This window comes from Halichoeres trimaculatus, unplaced genomic scaffold (genome assembly GCF_033239565.1).
Source record: "Halichoeres trimaculatus isolate MK-OKI-2021-1 unplaced genomic scaffold, fHalTri1.1 fHalTri1_scaffold_1, whole genome shotgun sequence".
NCBI classification, from domain to species: Eukaryota; Metazoa; Chordata; class Actinopteri; order Labriformes; family Labridae; genus Halichoeres; species Halichoeres trimaculatus.
In genome coordinates this window covers 21,581,722-21,602,689 of record NW_027437179.1, presented here as the reverse complement: position 1 = coordinate 21,602,689, position 20,968 = coordinate 21,581,722, and the positions used below count along the sequence as shown (strand labels likewise).

Below are 20,968 nucleotides of genomic sequence, written 5' to 3'. Positions count from 1 at the left end.
TGCACCAAGCTTTCAAGAAGTATTGATCTTAAGATGACTGTATTCATTTAATATGTTATTTATACAGTATATGAGGGGAAAAATCAGTCAATCTGTTTTGACAGCTATAGTACTTCCATGACAAGGACAGTCTCACTAGCTTATGTACATTCATTTGTTGATCTTCTATACCACTTATCCCTATAAAGGTCCCGGGTGGCAGGAACCCAGGGTTAGGGTTGGGTGCCTTTCACATGTAAAACGATATGGTACCAATTCCCGGTACCTGGTCATCGGTATCGGTACTCGACAGTACCAATTTTTGGTACTTTTGTGTGTTTATCTGGTAATAAATATCAATTTGTGTAATAATAAAATCTAAATTCTTTTCAATTTAACATATCTGTTCTTCAATACATAACCTTGCAACTCTGTGTTCATATCCAGCATGGAGAAACACCAACTCGTCCACTCCCTCACAGTCACAAAGATGCATTTAGGTGCCTAAACATGGTACCTTTTGATTTTACGTGAAACGATACCAGGTATTTTTGACAGAATTCGGTTGGTACCTATAAAAGTACCTAATTCGGTACCCATCCCTACCCAGGGTACACCCTGGACTGGTCACCAGTCAAGCACAGGGCTGACACACAGAGACAGACAAACTTTCACGCACACCCTCACACCTACGGACAATTTAGAATCACCAATTAACCTGACGAGCATGTTTTTGGACTGTGGGAGGAAGCAGGAAAGAACCCACACACGCAAACTCCAGAAAGGCCCACCTTGCCCAAACTGAGTAAGTAAAAGAAGAATTAGAGTGAGTCAAAGTAAAAAGTACCACAGTCAGTACTCTTATTGCTGACTGTGGTCTCTTGCACAAGCTCTCCGTCCTTGCCCCAAGAAGTGCTTTTAATTTAGTTGGAATATTATTAGATTAAGTGGTGGCCTTTTCACCATCCATCATTAGTATTCTTTCTTGTTCAACTCTTGCACATTCATGGTTACAGACTCTCGCGTGACTCCCCTTTGTGCATGTATAGAGTATTTACCAAAAATAGAGATAAACCTTAAAGTGATACTCCGGGATGGAACAAGTTGGGTCCTATCACAAGGTTTAGGGCAGAAATTACCCCTACAGCAGTGATTTTGTGCAGCAGAAGCCCAGAGCGCTCGCACCAAACACCCCCCCCTGCTCGTCAGCCGGTTTCCTCTGCATTCAGACAGGGCCATATTTTACTTATATATACTTATACTTATATCTGGCACGCCACGCGCGCGCTGACTGACACACTAAGCGGCGAGCGCCTCGTAGCCAGCTGTGGCTCAGCAGCAGAGGTAGCGCCGTTTTACGACACGATGAGAACTAGAGCCTTATTTAGGGGTGTTTTTGTGTGAAAGTAACGCACTGAAAGTTCTCTAAATAAAGCGTGGATGCAGACCGATATCAGATTTTTTCGGTGGGAGTCCGTTTATTTGTGTTTTTGGTCAAGTAAAAAATGGCCCCGTCTGAGTGCAGAGGAAACCGGCAGAGGAGCAGGGAGGGGGTGTTTGGTGCGAGTGCCCTGGGCTTCTGCTGCACAAAAACACTGCTGTAGGGGTAATTTCTACCCTAAACCTTGTGATAGGACCCAACTTGTTCCATCCCGGAGTATCACTTTAAAGTTGAAATTTCACCCAACTGACTGTGCTGCCCCATCTACCCCCAAGTTTTCAATAAAAAATTGCATCAATATCCCTTTTGTGATACTTTTTGGCCACAATAATTGTGATGTGAAATTCTGTCACTGTGTCAGCTATATTATCAAGAAGTGAAAAAATATCTTAAATCTGAAGGCTTTCACTACACAACATATGTTGGCAAAAGTTTGATAGATTTTGTCTAAACTCACCTTGAGAGTCTAATTATGTATTTTCTCACCCTAAAGCTTACTTTTAAGGACTAACATGCTCACTATTTGACCCTTCATGCTGCTTCATTTCCACAGTTTCAAGAGATAGGTATGTTATATTGAGTACATTACTAAGAAGAACACCATTGACAGCACAAAAACCAAAAGAAGGTCACTGAGGACAAAGAAAAAAGCCCATTGTGCCTGACCCAACCAATGCTACAAACGATCAATACCGAAGGATTCCCTGAGATACAGCAGCAGAAAAAACACAGCAGTAGGAGGAAAGGGAACCTCACCACTGCACTATGTTAAACTGGTATTGATTTTTACTGGTTAAACCTATAGCCACTCAGAGGGCAGTAATGGCCACCATCAGTTCAGTTTGTAATCCAGAGAGATTTTTATAAGATCCATGAAGACAGATCTATACATTGGCTCAGCTGAAATCAGTGAAAGAAGAGGATGTCAATGAGGATGGTGTTATTGACCATTAAAGGTGGGTGCAGCCCTACATGTTAGTGTTTGATGATGTATAAATAATGGAGATAAATGGAACCAAGTGCAGCAATGAGAGGATGCGGAGATCAAAATGTGTGAAGATCAAGGCTGCTCATACCTGTCGTAGTCTCCATTACAGAGCGCCCGCACCGGGATAGTGAAAGGCTGCCACACTGGATTTAATGTGTTCTTCACGACCTCTGTTTTATGGCAGATAGTAAACCTAAAAGAGGAGGAGGGGGGGGGAGTTATGCTCAAAAGAAGCGGAGAATTAATCGCTAATCATACAAAACTGAGGGCGAATTAATATGCAATTAAGAGACAGAACAGAGACAAAGTAAAGAGGAAAGATGTCCCGCTACACAGCGACAGCAGAGGTACTTTGAATATGTCTGTTCCAGCTTTGTTTGCCGTTTGGTCCATCTGTCTGCTGTATTGTGAGAGTAATTTAATATTTCAGCCACGCTTTTACATTTTCCCTTGACCTCCAGAGTGACATTGATATGCAAATGGATTTCACTCATACCTAAAATATTTTGCAGTGCTGAGCCACATTAATACTACTCAAATATTCTCCCAAAAAGTATTGATGTGTTATTTTTTTTTTCTTTTATCCACCAAAGCCTTGGATCACTTGTGCTCCACTTAGTGCCTCGAGCCTTTTTAAAACGCTGTGAATCTTTTAGCCACGCGGGCCCCTAATTTGTATCCCCCTCTGGCACCAACAACAGATAGTCCTTGCAAATCTGCAGGGATCCATTTCCTACCCTGTTATGTATGAAAAAAATACTGAGAAAAGCCAGAAGATGCCTAATGAAGCACTTGCTAAAGCATCTCCAGTTTGATGGGGCTGACACTGCCACTCCACTGCTGCCCCTTGGGAGGCTGAACATCACTCAGAGTAAAAAAGTGCGAGATGTGGTCGTGTTGTGCATCTGTACATGAGCTGGCTTCAAAGCCAAGTGCTTTTGTTATTGTTGGAAAAATGCAGAGAGAGTTTTTTCTTGTTCCTATCGTCTTCTTTTTGAAGTAATTGTCTTGAATTTTTATTTGCTCTCTCTGAGTCATTTATGTAAGGCAGAGTCATGGGAGTTGTGTTGTGTTGTGAACAGAATACTTGCTGCTGTTGTGTTGTATATGCATCAGTAACCTGCTGCTCTACTCTACATTACTGTATTACCTCTACTATTACCTCTGTTTTGCCTCTTCTCTCCCAGATGAGTTCCATTTTGATTTCCTATTATGTTTCAGTAACCTCTCTGCATCTTTGAACGGCCTTCTCTTATGTTATGATAGTGAATTCAAGTCTCTCATATAGGGCCAATTTACTTTGCCTTATTGCATTAATGTTTTTTTCTTTGCCGCAGATATTTGGTAACAGAAATCTCAGCAACTGTCACACAGTAAATTTCAGGAGAATAACTGTCCCAGACTTTCTCTGTCCCCTAGCAGCACCCACATCTGCATTTTCCTCTGAAAATACTCAAACCCTAAAACAATCACAGTAAGCACTCACGTTCCATCCTCGTTGCTTCTGTAGAAGACCATGAAAGGGTCCGATTTGCCGAAGAAGTCTTTCTTGTCCAGCTTGTTGGCACAGAATTGCATGGTAGCACTGTCCTGCAGAAAAGCAGAGAGAAGTTGAAGAAGAGAAGTGAGACATTTTGTTTAATTTACAGAATGAACATGAATGTAAGTAAGTGAACTTGTCACATGCCAAAGAATAAACTCAAGAAGTGTCAAGACAGTTATCGTAAAATAACATTGTACCACTGCCACTTCACCCTTAACTGTCCTGCTGGTCAGTTCTGCATTACATGTAACGAATGCCCTTTTTAATTTAATTCATACTAGTACATTTTGTACCTACATTTTTGCTTTACATTAATTTAATTTAATTTAATTTAATTTAATTTAATTTAATTTAATTTAATTTAATTTAAATTAATTTAAATTAGTTTTGTTTTAATTTTGTGTTTGTTTTATTTTATTTTATTTTATTTTACTCTTATATTTTTTCCTATATTTTCACCACATTTTGGTGGTAGAATATGTCAGCAAACTGACGTTACGTATCTTTTTTTTCATACAGCAGTACCGAATAGTGGCCAACTTCAAGGTTTCCCAAATTTTTCAACCTGTGACTCCCAAAATGGAGGTGCACTAGGCAAATGACCCTCTGTCTGTTTGGTTTTTGCACAACCGTAGACTTGACTCTGAGATAACCGCATAGCTGACACTTTCTGACATCAGGCACATGAAAATTTTTTCCTGTATGATTTGTTTTTTAAATGTGCACAGCAGTTGTATATACAGTTTTTGTTACATGTGTTAAACCAGGAATGTAAGAACAGTTAAACTAGTGTTATTTTCATAAAAATCCCACACAAATACCCACAAATCTCAAAACAATGGCTGAAAGAGTCAAAAGGCCAAAAAGTATGTTTCATGTCAGGTTATAGAATAGCAAAGCAAAGCAAAGAAAAGAAAAGAAATAAAGTCTCTTTACTCACACACTTTGGGGTGTGGGTGTAGACATAAAACTGTTCACTGTTTTAATCTGTGTCATATGAATGTCACCCACTTACATTCTCCATCTCCCTGAACTTCTGGCATCCAGCCTAACACCCACTCTAGCTCATCAGTGTTAGCTGTGTACCAAGTGACTGTCATCGAGCTAACCTGTTCCCATACCTGAAAAGACAAATGGAAAGCTCTGGATGTTTCAAATACGTGTTTTGTTTTATCTTGATTTGATACAACCAGAGTTATGTTTTCTTCCCACTTAGTTGGTTTGGCCAAAATGGATAAAGCTTTGTAGCTAACAGCATCAGCATGTGGCTTATATGGCCATGAGTATGCTGACAACTTCACTTCTTTTTAACACCCCCGCTGCCAGCTTCTTCCTTTGTTCCTTTTTTCTTTTTCTTTTTTACAACCTGTGCAGGGAATTCATCTGTATCTATTTCTTAGAGTCGTGAAGGTTTTATGTTACTTTTTCACCTGTGCACCAGCACACCCCTGACACCCATAAGAGTTCCCCCTTCCAGTCATTACGTGTTCACAAGTCCAAATTCAAATTAAACTTTATTGCTTTCTCAGCCTGAAATTTGTTAAATTCAGTTTTCTGAACCTTGAGTGGTAACGATAATTATCACTACGGTGGCTTCTCATTATGTTCTATCTGACAAACATCATGGTGCCTCTCTCCAGTTCTGGAAAAGCCCTAACATGACCTTATTAAACTGAACTACTTGCCAAGTAATTACGGCAATAATCAGTCGATGCAATTTGGCATTTACCGATTAACTGACTGATTATGGATTGAATCATAAGCTTGACAACAGAACTCTTTGCACAGAATTTTAGATGGACAGTTAAAAACATCTGAATGTGACCTAAAGCTTCAGCAGATTCAAGAGAAAAAAACAGCTTTGAAAATAGTTTGTGTATTTAATAACACAAACATGCAGGTGCTTGGGGATAAATTTTCACTGCAAATAGGCTTCATCTTTCTCTGTAGTACACCTTCTCTGTGTGAAACAAATAAGCCTGATTGCATATTTTCTCCACCAGATATTTATCATGATACCTTGCACAGTTTCCAATCACACACAAATCATACTGTTGACAGCTGTACCATTTCTTTACTATTTCTTGGCTTTCCCCATGCGGTCAGGGCTGTACTAATAGAGGTTGTCGCCTATCTGTGAAACACACAGAGTTCATTACAGTATGTTCAGATGCTACAACAGTAGTTTGCTGTTAAAGCCCAAAGCCTTCCAGCGGGCAGCCACATTGCCACTAATGATCACTTAATAGCTTTTTAATGTTGCAGCCTGCACCTTCCGCCTGGCTGTGCGCTGAGTGGTGGATCAGCAGAAGAATGTGTGCAAGGTGACAAACTGTGCATGCATTTCTGCACACTTATGCAGATGCCCATTTAAATTCCTGTGTGCATCTCGCCCTGGTGTCCTCTCGGTGTTTTTATCACCCACAGCCAGGCTCCATGCAGCAACACATTTCCCTCTGACACACTAAGGAGCACATCCACTCCACTCCAGCAGAGAAGGGAACTTTATCAGTGTTTCGCCCTCAGCCCGAGGACACAAACACACCACATGTCAGCCATTTGGCAGAACCCTCCTACACACAAGACTCACTCTGTTTCATTCTCTTTTAATCCTCCCGTGCTGGGAGCTGAGTGACACACAGGCTGCCGAATGTTTATGTCATCTGAACATGTGAGAGAAGAAATATTTGCTGCAGTAACAGATTTCATTTCATCTCTGTTGCTTCTTTTCTTCTGTCCCTGGGTACAAGATAACTTGTGCATGTGCGCATGCATGTGTGCGTGTGCGTTTGCATGTGTGTTTACTATTTCAACAAGTGCTGACTGTGACTCACTGCTCTAAAAGACTTAAAAGCAGTGTTCAAGCTTGCTGTGCACATGATATTTTAAATTCTGAAGACTCATAATGTGGAGAAATGTTTGTTGCTCTGTGTAATATTTGCTAAAGAAGCACCTGGGATCTTAAGTATCCACAAACAAAAACTGACTCATTTATACCACCTTTGTGCAATTCAGTTTTTGAAAACAGTCTGTTCTCTTTCCCATACACTAGATTTAGGAATACTACAGTCTTGCATTAATAACTAACAGCTGATATATGGTTGTTTGTGACAATGACAGAATGACGGAAAAAGAAAGTGTAAGAGAAAAGAGGGATAGACAGGGATAATTGATTTATTTATCCTTTAACAATGTAATTCAGTTTTGCATACTCTGTCACCTCATTTACAGAATTAAATCTAGCTACTTGTTCTGGTTCATAGATGACGATAAACGTTACAACCTGGTAATGTTAAAGGGGCTGTGAAGTCTATCCGAAATCAGTAGTGTTTTACCGGGGATAAAGACTCAATTCTCCCATGAGCACTAGCACCCTAGTACCGGCTGTATTTAGCACTACTTTCAGCCTGGTGTGCTGAGACGTGTCCGTAACTTGTGATGTGAGTGAATCCTGGTTATGATGTGAGTGAACCTGGATATGTCCTACCAGAGCTTATCTACCAACTACAACCTCACCAAGCAGAGCTAACGTAACCTCACTCTTCATTTTACAGACAAACTCTCAAGTTTGGATGGACCACTGCAGAATAACTGCTATATGAAAATGCAAGTCCTTGAACAAGAACCATTTCTTAATTAAATGTCATTTCCTGTTGTTTTCAAACAATCAAATTAAATAGCAAATCTCCATGAATTGTTTTGATAAGTCAAAATAACCTGTTAGGCTGCACTTTCACTGCTTCTTCTATTCTAAAAGACTAAGATGAATTGAAGCAATGGGTTCAGAATTTGTTCAACCTGTCAGCTTTATGTGTCATTTCAACCTAACCATTTAAATAAAACATGAATACAACGTTTATTGTTTGAGGCAGCAGGAATTAAAATAACCGTATTGTAACACTGCCCTCGGTGTAATGACAGGTTTTGACGTTCATAGTTAGACTTTGGCAGGGTTTGTGCTCTTGAGTCTCCGCGTGGAAGGACACAAAAGGAAATCTCTGCAGAGTGAATAGGCACATAAAAGCGTTTATGGTGATGGAATGTGTTGCGGATATTAAATATGCATCTGCTCCTGCCTCATTAAGGCTCTGTGGCACGAACACACACTCTCGCAAAAGGTCTGTGATCAACAGCCATTTGCTAATACGGAGAGAAACAGGGTATCAATATTTAAAGAGGGGGGCCAGGCTGGAGAGAGACACATGCACACCCTCCGGGGAGTAATAAAGAAGTGTTTGGGACAGGGAAGATGATCTGTGTGTGTGTGTGTGTGTGTGTGTGTGAGAGAGAGAGAGAGAGAGAGAAAGAGAGAGAGAGAGAGAGACAGAGACAGAGTTAAGGGTTCACTAATGAAAAGAAAAGAGATGGGAAAAAAAAAAGTCAGTGAACATTTATAAGTACAGATCACAGTCCAAAACTGTCCTTTCATACGGAACTAAATTTCCTGTGGTTTCAATTTGTTTTTACATGTGCAACTCCCCAAATAGCAAATGTATAGTTAAGACGAGTTCTTTCCCAGTTTAGAGCCACAGGACATGAAGTCTGTGATTTATGTTGTCTTGTTGCTGTTTAGCATTTAATAGAGATTGCTTTTCGTGTTCGTGAGAAGAATGGAGCAGCAGCAATTTTCCTTTCACACTCAAGGCGTCCTCTATCCTCTCCACTTCAACCTGCTTCAGGTTTTCCATTTGCTCTGTTTGATATTTTATTTATCTCACTTGTCATCTCCTCTTTCACCAAGAGAACCTGTTGCCTTTTGCTCTGTACTAAAGTGAGTAGCTGCAGCTTTTCTAATAGAGTGCACAATGTGAAGTGAAATTTAGAAGCATTAAAAACAGCAGGTGAAAGCACAAAGAGAGGCAATGAGTCAATCAGATCAGTGGATTTTCTTATTCTGTTATTGTAAAAAAAAAAAGCAGATCAAATGGGAGGGCATGACAGAATAAAAGTGTTCAGTCATCCTGCATCTCCCACAAAATAGCCTTCATTGATAACTTCAATCTCTTCTGGAACAGGCACACTTTCTACAGAACAGACGGTATCCATCACTCTTCTCTGGGCATCCGAAAACTTGCAGCTAACATTCAACATGCCGTTCACTCTGTAGCACCTGCGTGACTGTTTACTTTCCCTTCACACGCCCCTCCGTCTTCTTCTATGTCACAACCTCCAAGCATCGGTCCCTGTGAGAGCTCCCCCTTCTGGCTATCCGTGTCACAACCCCCAGTCACATCAACTGTACCAACTGCTCACCCAATTTCGATCCTCACCACACACAGGTTTTCCGTCCAGCCACGCAGCACTCCCGCTCTACATCAGAAATACAATCATCACGTGAATCTTGCAAATCTCCGCCCACTCACCCGGTCCGTGCAGTCTGTCAACTCCACCCGTCAACTGAAACTGGCCCTTTTCAACACCCGCTCCCTTAATAACAAAAGCCTCATCCTGAATGACTTCATCACGGACAATAACCTGGACTTCCTCTGCATCACTGAAACATGGCAAAAACCCCTGGATTTCATCACACTCAACCAAACCACCCCCACTGGATACACCTATATGGACAAACCCCGCCCACATGGACGCGGGGGCGGCACTGCTGTGATCTACAGGAAGAACATCAAAACAACTGCCATCACCATTCCTGTTGTGTCATCATTTGAACATCTAGCCTTTAAGCTCTCTGGTCCAACCCCCCTAGTCGCAGCCATCATTTACCGCCCTCCCAAGCCAAATCCCTCCTTCCTCTGTGATTTCTCTGACCTTGTAATCCAACTTTGTGCCATTTCTCCTTCTGTTCTTCTCCTGGGCGACTTCAATCTTCACATCGAAAACAGTAACTGCAAATCTGCCACTGATTTCCTCGGACTTCTACAATGTCACAACTTTATTCAACATATCAATTTCCCCACACACACCCACGGTCACACTCTGGACTTGGTCTGCTCCACCAACATCCACCTGCAACAGATATCAAGTCATAATCTTCACATCTCTGATCACCTAGCTATCACCATGAAAGTCAACATCCCTCTCCCTACCCCAAAACAAAAACGGACAATAACCTTCAGAAACCTCAAATCCATAAATCCCACAGCTCTCTCAGCCTCTCTCACACACACTCTGTCCACCTCTCCTCCTCCACAATCTGACGACCCCTCTGTTCTGGTCAATTTTTACAACAACACACTCTCCTCTTGTCTAAACAAACTCGCCCCTTCCAAAACCAAAACAGTGTCCTTCAAAAACTCTGCCCCCTGGTTTACCACTGAACTCCACCGTATGAAATGCCGTAAACGCCAACTGGAAAGACTTTGCAACAAAACCGGTTTATCAGTACACGTTCAAGCCTACAAGGAACACCTTCATCAATACAAAGATGCACTACACTCTGCCCGGTCCACCCACTACTCCAACCTGATCCACTCTGGTGCTAATAACCCGAAGGCTTTGTTCACTACAATAAACTCCCTCCTCAAACCACCTGACAACACTTCCTCAACATTTACTGCTGAAAAATGTCAATCTTTTCTTCTCTTCTTCCAAACAAAAATTGACACCATCTACAGCAATCTCAACACCTCTAGCACCTTACCCACCTCTCCACCTGGCTCCCCACTCTCCACCACCCAGCCCCTATCCGAGTTTTCCCCACTGTCCTCGGCAGACCTGCGCATCCTCATGACAGGAATCAATACCTCTACCTGTACCCTGGACCCCATGCCATCAACACTCATCAAAGACTGTCTCCCTGTCATCTCACCTCTGCTCACTGCCATCATCAACTCCTCCCTCAGCTCTGGTTTTGTCCCCCAACCTCTGAAACTGGCTGCCATTACTCCCATACCCAAAAAACCAGGACTCAACCTAGACGACCCATCCAACTTTCGCCCCATCTCAAATCTCCCTTTTCTGTCAAAAATACTGGAACGTGCCATTGCCTCCCAGCTCAAAACCCACCTCTCTTCCAATAACCTGTTCGAACCATTCCAATCCGGCTTCAGACCCAAACACAGCACTGAAACAGCTCTTCTCAAAGTCTTTAATGACCTTCTCATCTCTGCAGACTCTGGACACCTCAGCATTCTCATCCTTCTTGATCTCACTGCAGCTTTTGATACCATCAACCACACCATCCTCCTCTCCCGTCTACAATCAACCCTACACATCACCGGCACTGCACTCTCTTGGATAAGATCATACCTCACAGACAGATACCAGTTCATTCATATCAACAACTGTACCTCCACCACAGCTCCCTTGACCCATGGCGTCCCCCAGGGCTCGGTGCTTGGTCCCCTCCTGTTTATTCTCTACATCCTTCCCATTGGCAAAATAATCCGTCGTCATGGTCTTCAGTATCACTGCTATGCTGACGACATCCAACTGTACATCTCCACCAACTCCATCACTGCTCCAACCCTCTCCACCCTGACCAGCTGCCTCTCAGACATCAAATCCTGGATGAAAGCCAACTACCTCCAACTGAACTGTGATAAATCTAACCTTTTGATCATTGGCCCAAAATCCCTCACCACTACCACAAAAAACATTACACTCTCACTCGACAACGTTTCCCTTGCTCCATCCTTACATGCACACAACCTTGGTATCCTATTTGACTCCCATCTCACTCTGGATCACCATATCAACCAACTTACCAGAACTGCTTTCTTCCACTTAAAAAACATTGCCCGTCTTCGTTCATCTCTCTCCTTCTCCACCGCAGAAACCCTCATCCATGCCTTTATCACTTCCAGACTCGACTACTGCAATAGCATTTTCTACGGCCTCCCCTTGAAACAACTCAATAAACTACAATACATCCAAAACTCTGCTGCCCGCCTGCTCACTCGTACCCGCTCCCGAGATCACATCACTCCTGTTCTCCAGAAACTTCACTGGCTCCCCGTCAAACAGCGAATAAACTTTAAAATCCTCCTCCTCACATACAAAGCCCTCCACAACCAGGCCCCTTCCTACCTCTCCAGCCTGCTCCACCACTACACCCCCTCTCGAATCCTTCGATCATCTGAAGCCCACCTCCTCGCCGTTCCACCTGACACCAAGCACCGAACCTGGGGGGACAGAGCTTTCTCTGTTGCTGCCCCCACCCTCTGGAATACTCTACCACTAAACATCCGTACATGCCCCAACCTCTCCACCTTCAAAAAACTCATCAAAACCCACCTTTTTAAAGATGCTTTTAATGTCTGATTTGTCTCTGAGTTTACTTGGCTGTTCTTGTCTATTTTGTCTTGATTCTTCCTGCTTTATCTTCTGTGTTATTTTATATGCTTTTTTTTAAATATTTACCTATGTAAAGCGTCTTTGAGTACCTTGAAAAGCGCTCTATAAATAAAATGTATTATTATTATTATTATTAAAACCAGGAGTCACGCATGAATATACATGCATGGCATTTGTACTGATAAGATTTTATTGCTATCTTTTCTGCTTATCAATCAATTTTAAAATCAGTTTTTCAATCAGTTTCAGTGGATTTCACAGCCTACATGCTTTGATACTACTTTCATGCATTCACTTTGAAGGGAAATTCTCATTGACTGGCGTTTTATTCTGAAGAGTGACTCAATGCGTCATGGGTAATCAAAGCTACAACAGGGATTTTAAGTCTCTCCCAAATGCCTTTAGCTAATCTGTGATAATGACACTGCCGTACAAGGCGACATCAGGCTTTCAAATTTTGTGAAACAAAAAAATGAACTTGATGAACTGTTTCCACAATCTGCACCCATTCTGTCTCCAACTTGCAATGGCATTTTTTACACTGCTGTAAAACATCAAACCTCTAAGTATGCGCTGGCAGGTAATAGATAATGTGTGGTAGGAGGGTAGTCAAAGGAAAGAGAAGGGTGTGACTAGACCCCAATGCAGGGGTTTCTGTGCTGGAGCTCATCATGAGTAACTTTGTTGAGGAGTTAGGTGTTCCAGCATGTTTTCCTGGAGAGAAATCAGAGAAAAAAATGATTTGTGATTGTTATTTCGATTGCGTATTGTTATGCTGCCACCATACCTCAAAATATTGACTTTGTAGATATCAAAATTAGCTATGAATGCTGGCGTAACAATGAAATACTGCCAAACGTCTTTGCCTTTAATGTAATGTCCTACATGCTATGAAGGCTGTACCTAACAGCAGGCTCAGGCCCATGCTGATGATGTGATACGTGACGCTGGATGTCCCAGAATCCTGATTTACTGTAGCTGTTAAGGTTAGTTTTTGCATTAAATCCAATTTCAGGACTGATGCACTCCAAATTCTTTTCTCTTAGTCAAAGAACATCTCCATTGCTGTTGGTGGCGATGAACAGTGCACAACAATCCAGCTTCTTAATTTGTAGCAGTATTTTCTTTTGATGGTCCCTATCTAAAAGTGAGAGGGAACACAGACAAATGCTTCAGGCAAAATTATTCCTCTCAGCTCCCACTCTCCTCTACTCAAATATCCTGTTGGATATCTTGCAGGAAAAAAAGAAGTCCCACAAGGACAAGATTGGGTTATTTTTGCTGCAGCAAGCTGCAGCTGATTTGGGATTTAGTTCATCCTTGGTTTTGACAATGAAAAATAATTATGCTGATGTGCAGCAGAAGGCTGTCAGCATTAACAGGAAATTTCATACTTGAATTCAAAGATATTCTTATCAAAGGACCTCACCATGATTATCCACTTGAGGTTTTAACGTCTAGATCATATCTAATTCTGTTAGAAACACCAAAAACTATCTGTGGAGGTTCAAGTCCCCACTAAAAAAGGCTGCTATTTAAACGACATTTTGCAAAGTGAAAAATAAAAGTAGATTTATAACGGGCTAATAGGCCATCTGGACTTTGTTTATTTTTAATCAAGAAGAATTGTGTCTTGTTTGAAATATGATAGGCTTCATTTGTCAGAAACCCAATGCTGGCTTACCTACCTTTGACCTTTTTGAAGCCTGTTTTGTGTCGAAAAAAATTGCCCAACTCATTATTTTCACCCAAGTCTTAGTCAGCCTCATGGAGAAGGTGCTTTGTATGTTCTGATTGTTTTTCAAGTGGGAGTTAATCAGATTTGTATAAGCCCACTTTCATATTCATGGTGTTGAGATAGCTGCAAAAACTTTGAATATGAAGCAAACACAGTTGGAGGACTGTTCCAGTACACTCAGACTGATTACTGTGTGCCTCATAAACTTGATCACATGGGAAGACAGTCTTTTGCCAATTGGCATTCCCGTTCCTCAAGCTTCCTCAGGCTGTTTTGTCCATTTGCGTTTTTGGTGAAAGTCGGGTCTTTTGAATGATAAACCTTATCTTGTGTCCATTTTCAAGTTATTGAATCTGAAATGACCTTTGGCATGAAACTGATAAAGAATTTAAAAGTAAGTCTTGAGTGTGTTGGGTCCAGAGTGCAGGGTCAAACAGCATGGGATATATGATGTAATATTCATACTCAGTTTGTCTCCAAGAAGCAGTTCAAAAATTATTCTTTCCCTTTCTTTCTCAGAGCTGCAGTCAGATAAGAAATAGTCTGAACACCGCACTCACCGTAAATCCTTTGCAATTTTTCTCATCTACACATAAACTAAAAATACAAAATTTGTGAGTCTGATTCTAAGCTATGGGTTAAACTGTTGATTGATTACGCTCTTTCTTTTCTTTTTTTTTTTTGTATAGTTATTTTTGGGGCTTTTTATGCATTTAATCAGAGAGACAAGGAGAGTGGATAGAGTAGGAAACAGAGCGAGAGTGGGGTGTGAGATGCAAGAAAGAGGCCACAGGCACGAGGGCGAACCTCACGGAGCGTGACTTAGACCGTTAGGCCATCTGCGCTCCATAGCTTTAGCTTTTAGTATATGATTAAATTATCCCAACTCTGATGCATGGAGAAAAAAATATCAGAGAACAGACTTTCAATCATGCTTCACCATTATTTTGAAAAGCATTGCCAGCAAACCAACCAACTTACACTTGGTAGCTGTCTTTAGCCACTACAGGCCATACAAAGGCTAATCTGCAGTCTTTGAAAACTCACTACGGCACATCAGAGCTTCAGAAAAAAAAAATGCTGTTATTAACGACCAACTTTTTTTCTCCACCAAGTTTCCTTGCAGCAGCAGCAACAATAAGAAAGTCATTAAAGGTGATCTTGGCTGCCAACGCTTATTATTTTCATGGTATCCAACTTTTAGGTATCGCCTCAGTTTATGAACTCCCGCTGTGCTTCCTTTGATCGTTACCGTAATGATGCTCAACTCTTCAGCTGAGACAAACTTTGAAAAAGGTATGTAAACAACAGAAGTAACTTCTTTAAGTTTTTAAGCCTGTCTGCCAAAAATAAAGTCATTACAGGATATGAGCCACAGAGACGCTGACACTATAGATAACTCTGTTGACATCCTCATTATTCAATTCTTAACGTTAGTTGTCTGGAGACTTTTGAAAAAATGAGGTAAGAAACTGTAAGCTTTTTTGTAATCTTATAAAAACTTCTGAATAACAGTTTGTAATATATTCATGACAGTTTCAAAACCACCTTATGGACTATTATGAAATCAACTCCCCTTCAGATTAGTTTAACACCCTTTCAGCAATGGCAGTACCATGTAGTGGGTATAGTTCAAACCCAGTATCAAGACTGCTGAAAAGAGGAAGTACCCAAATTGTAATGGCAAAGCAAACAAGCTAAATCAATCAAGCTGGCATGTAGCATATCTGCAGCTATTAGATCCAAAAAACTGGCTTGGAATTATACTTTTCCCTGTAAAAGTAATACAGGTCTTAATGTTTCCTCAAGTGTATAACCAGCAGATGGACAGACTGACAATATAGACCCTACTTTATTTTCATTGTATTTAAGTGTTGTATGCAAAGTTCTTATTAGTTTCTTTCCAAGCACACAGGGCTTCTCATTTGACGCCACTTACACTGTTGTACTCAGGTCTGTCTCTTTGTGGGTTAGATAAAATTGCAAAAAAATTTAGGTTTTGCTTTTTCCCATTAACAGGGAGATTAAATGTGCAAACAATGCTATAAGTAAACAGCAATCAACCCATTGTCATTACAGGGGAGTATCTTACGTATAAGAGGTCAAGATGATTTGGTGTGGGAACGATAACATCAAAGCTCAAAAACATAACACTAGATATACTTTAGCCTCAGTTAATTTACTCAATTAATTTTAATCTATGAACACCAGTCCATGTTTAAGTCTATTTATGTTAAACACTGTGGGTAAAATAAGTAGCATGTAGCATTTTTGCTGTCTCATACACAGAGGCACGCAGTCCAGTCATCTGAGTTCAGGAAAGTCTCAATATTTTGATGTTGTCTGAAAGAGTTACTAAATTTTAGATGCTCTGGGGTAGTTGTGCCGAGCAATATCCACTTTAGATGTTTCAAAGCAACCAATTTGCACATTGTTTAGATGAAAATTTCAAACCGACTCATCGAAAAGTTAGACCAGCCTTTGGCCCTCCTTGTTGCATTGCAAGTTAACCCAACACTGCGCACACACAACTACTATCTACATTTTCTAAATCAAAATACTGCCAAACCACATCACACGAAAAGATGCCATCTATCATCTGTACCTGGTTACAAAAAGACAGTAGTTGTCATCAACCAAAGCTGCTGCTGCTGCATCTAGCGGAGGTTCACTGCGCTACAGTTCAAGCACAACAAATGACCTGCGCGACAAGTGTAGGATGATAAACGCATAACTTATCTATTTTTGCAGAGTGTTTATTGTAGTGTCAACAAACAACAGAGATGACATTTAACTGTGTAGTTGACTTAACTTGCATATGGTTTTTAATACTGACAGCATTACTCTTGAGGAAACCATGTTCACATTTGTTGGAAAGTAATTCCTGGGACCTTGAACACATTAGCATTGATTTAGATGTTTTATTTTTTTCCAACAGTAGAGTTCATTATGCTCCATCTTTCTTTTGACCTCCACCTTCCTCTAAGAGAAAATAGGTTCTGGTATGTTGCCTGGCAAGTGGCTTACCTTAGGGTTTGGTCATTTGATGTTTGGCAGGTAGCAGCATTAGGTCTGTCTTACTGCAAACAGCTGCATTTCATGGGGGTTAATTACACTGAAAATAGTCAACAAAAAGTGAATCATGCCAAGATGAGGGAGGGCTTAAAGTTTTCCAAATCTGACTGAAACTGCAGCCAACAGCACAAGGCTGTGTCTCAGTACCTGCTTGCTCTTGTGAAGCAATCAGAGCAGTGCAGGTGGAAACCAACATTATAAATTATTTCTCAGCTTCAACTGGACTTCCATATTAATTGGGCTGTGCTTAATTTTAAACCAAGACAGGTAGTTAACAAGAAAATGTACAAGTTTGTGAGAACATTTTAGTATGCTTGGTGTGTGTGAATGTGTAAATGTGTGTCTCCCACAGGCCACATGGGACATCAAGGTCAGGCAGGGCTGCGTTTTAATTAACCAACGCTTGGTCTCACCCTATCATCAGACGAGCTGTTCTTGAGAGCTGCTTCACACAGGGCGTGAAATTATCCTCTATTGATTTACTTCACAGTTTTTGTATCTGTTCCTATTCTGCTAATACATGCTCTTGCTATTACACACACGCACACACACACACACACACACACACACAAACACAGGGATTCACATCAACGTTTGACTCCATCTTGTCGCTGCTCATTTGCTTTTTCATTTTCATTGTGCCGTATTTCTTTCTTCCCCCTCCTCCCAGTCTTTCTGTCTCTCTCTGCGATTTTTGCTCTGTTGCCCTCTCATGCTTTCAGTATCTTCCTCTGATCTGCATGCTGCGAGATCACCAAAGCATTCAAAGCTTTTCACCACAGCGGCAGCTGAAAGGATGGTCTGCACTCACCCCATCATGTTCCTGAGGTATTTCATTAGACAGGGGGACGCCCTGCGAAGGAGGCACTTACTTTTCTGAGAAGTGGTTTTTCATGTAAGGAAATGTGTTTTTTTATTATTTTATTTTATTTCAAGGGATGGTAAAAAGATCATTAGACAAATTTGCCCAAAAAAAGATCTTTGCTTGCTGTCTTTAACCTCTTCAACTCAGGTGATGACAGAATACTCACTTTATCACTTATTTCATCTCACTTAAAATTGTTTTTCCATTTGCAACCTTCACATACAGCAGTAAAAAAAATGGTAGAAAGTCTTCAGCAGCCCAAAGTGTCTTCATAAGGAGAAACGTGCAGCAAATGTTTAAATGATGAAAATTCAAAAGACAGAAACCAACCCAGATGCAGAAATCCACTAAAAAATGACAAGAAGAAAGTGAGGGGGAGGGTCTCAAGGTGTGTGTGGAGTAAGGATGCACTGATGCCAATCCTGGTATCTGTGCCCCTCAAAGCTGGATCGGTATTGGTGGTAAGGGGCCGATCCATGGTGCTGATCCAGCTCTGTGGCTTTTTTTTTTTTTAGGCACTCTTGGCTAGTTAACTTTGAAAGTTACCTCTGATGCACTTTCTTTGTTTTTTGCTGCATTGCCAGTCTACAGGGATCAAACGTTTACGGCTGAATTGAATTAATGTACATTCTAGAAATTGAATACTTTAAATTGTATAGTTTAAATGACTATTAACTTCAATTCCTCCATATACTATTTTTTGCCTTATACCCAAAACTTTACCAGTCTTATCCCACAGTAAGGCACGTAGGTTATTACTTAACACTGGTATCGGATCAATATCGATTTCAGTTGATACCCAAAGCCCAGGTATCGAAGAACCAGAAAAACTGGATATTTGCATCCATAGTCAGGAGACCTGAGCGTGGAGCCAGTTAGGCTGCAGCAGGTTTTCTTGGGCTGTCACTTACAGCCAAGCCCCAGGGGCTTTGTTGCCAACATGTACATGTTCTCAGAGCTGGGCACTGGAGGGTCCGTGTATTGCATCACTGGCTGCACTGCTCATTGGAGTCCTTAGGAAGCTGCACTCAGCAGTGTTGCAGAATTCTTACCAATCTGGCTCCAAGACTCGAGGGCTGCTTCCAGGAAAACCCCCACTCAGAGCTCAAGAGATGGGGAGGTAATTGTGCCTGACATCCCTCTTCCTTCTAATCTCCACAGTGATTCTCTATCCCTGGTGTCAGTGCCCAGAACAGACTGCAGATCTCTTGCAATCATTAACTTTACTCCCTGTTGTTAAACCACACTTTCCTGAACAGTGCAATATGCCCTTGTCCTCATTCATTCATACAGGATTGTAGCATGGGTTGTCCTATAGCCCTCCTCGAGTTCGAGTTGTGGAGAAGAAAACATGCTCAAGGCCCAACATTAGTGTCTTGTATACAGCTTGGTGTACCGCTGTTTGGTCACTTTATTTGATTATTGTTTTTTTATGTTAAAATGCTGAGCAACAGTGCTTTAACATTTATTTATCTATTTATTAAATCTGATTTTTTTTAAAAAGCAGGAAATATATCACTGAAAAATGGTGAAAAATGCAGTTTTGTCTTTATTTAACTATGTTAATATGGAGCTATCTCTTGTCTTCTGACCCTTTTACAGTACATGTCAAACGTAGGAGAACATTGTTATTTAGTAAACCCATTCACAAACTGCTGACACAGCCTCTGAGGGCAGTTTGGAATGACATGTTTAACTTCAGGACATGTCAGCATGTGGGCAGCAGGAAATGAACATGGAATTGAACGCCTGACCTTTGACCAAGAGAAGACCTGAATTTTCCTCCAGGGATTAAAAAAAGTACATTCTATTCTATTCCATTCTATTCCATTCTATTCTATTCTATTCTATTCTATGCTATTCTACTCTATTCTATTCTCAGACCAACTCCACTGAGTCACAGGGGCCTGGTGCGAGGGCAATTATCCCCCCCAAAAAAACCAGCAAAAAAAAAACAAAAAAACACTACTCTTCAGAGTCTGACTTATTTTGACAACAACTGCCAAAAAATCAAAATGTTCCAAAGTAAAAAAGATGAAGAATATAAAAAAAAAATCACCAATGGCAGTATTTAAGACTAAAGCGAGATTTCAGTGTTGAAGTTCAGTAAAGTGCCAGACTCAGTTATTTAAAATTGAGAGACTGAAGACATATTTTTTAACTTTACGTGACCAGTATCCAATTCTTCCCCCAGGCAGACAAAACAAACTCAGAAGTTTCCGTTGTCTGCTGCTGTGCGCCCACACTTCACTCTTTCCTCTTCATCTCCATACAGCTCAATCCACTTTGTGTACAAAGTCTGTTTAACCAGGCTTCGCTGACAGATGTTTGCCCATTAACGAGTGTTTGTCAGTGGAGATTATTACGGCTTACTCACTCGACAATTGCTCAGCTCCTCAGCAGACAGGATGACGGTGCCACACTTCTTTCCTGGGATCCCTCTGTGGAGCAGAGAGAGAGCAAACAATGAGAGCTCTGCAGAGATTAAAGGAAACAAATCTCCTGTCTGTCCACTCTTGAATCTTTGGTGATCAATAAAGAGCTTGGAATAACTCAACAAGCCAAGCTGAAGTGGATTTCATGGCTGTTTTTGCAATGAGTTATGTTGTCATAATAGCTCAACTAAAGCATATATTTATTTAGAAATTGTTAAACTAATTAGTTACCCAAAACAATTATAAATTCAAACATACCTCACAGGGCTTTTTTGTCTTACTTTTAACTTTTGTTTTTCTCTTGCTTCTATAAAGGTAATTGTTGTTGATTTCCCTTCATTTATGCAATTATTGATAAACAGATAGCAAGAGTATCATATAATGGTGTAATGAAAATGAGAAAGCAACACACATTGTTTGCAGCTTATTGAAGTCACAGTTGAGCAAAGCCATTTACTCCCTCATTACATAAGAGCTTGCCCTCTGACCTTTAATCCTTTGACTTGTCCTCGACACAGAAGACAAAATATTTAACCTCATCTGAAAGATAATAATGTCAAAGCCTCATTTCTTCATGAGCTTCTTGTCTGTTTTTGAGCCTTTTTTAACCTTCCACTCAGATTCAACATTCAACACAGATTAAAGTATTTT

At 40.9% G+C, this 20,968-nt stretch overlaps 1 protein-coding gene across 2 annotated transcripts in view; it reads right to left on the bottom strand.

Annotated features, from left to right (window-relative positions):
• Positions 1 to 20,968, bottom strand: part of cpne5b (copine Vb) — a 148,932-nt gene that overhangs the window by 36,806 nt on the left and 91,158 nt on the right. For both annotated transcript variants that reach the window (XM_074670096.1, XM_074670105.1), the window contains 3 exons: positions 20,260 to 20,323; positions 3,895 to 3,998; positions 2,497 to 2,601 (listed from right to left, as the gene is read on the bottom strand). In XM_074670096.1, the coding sequence (XP_074526197.1) occupies positions 2,497 to 2,601; positions 3,895 to 3,998; positions 20,260 to 20,323 (273 nt within the window). The remainder of the gene's footprint in view (positions 1 to 2,496; positions 2,602 to 3,894; positions 3,999 to 20,259; positions 20,324 to 20,968) is intronic.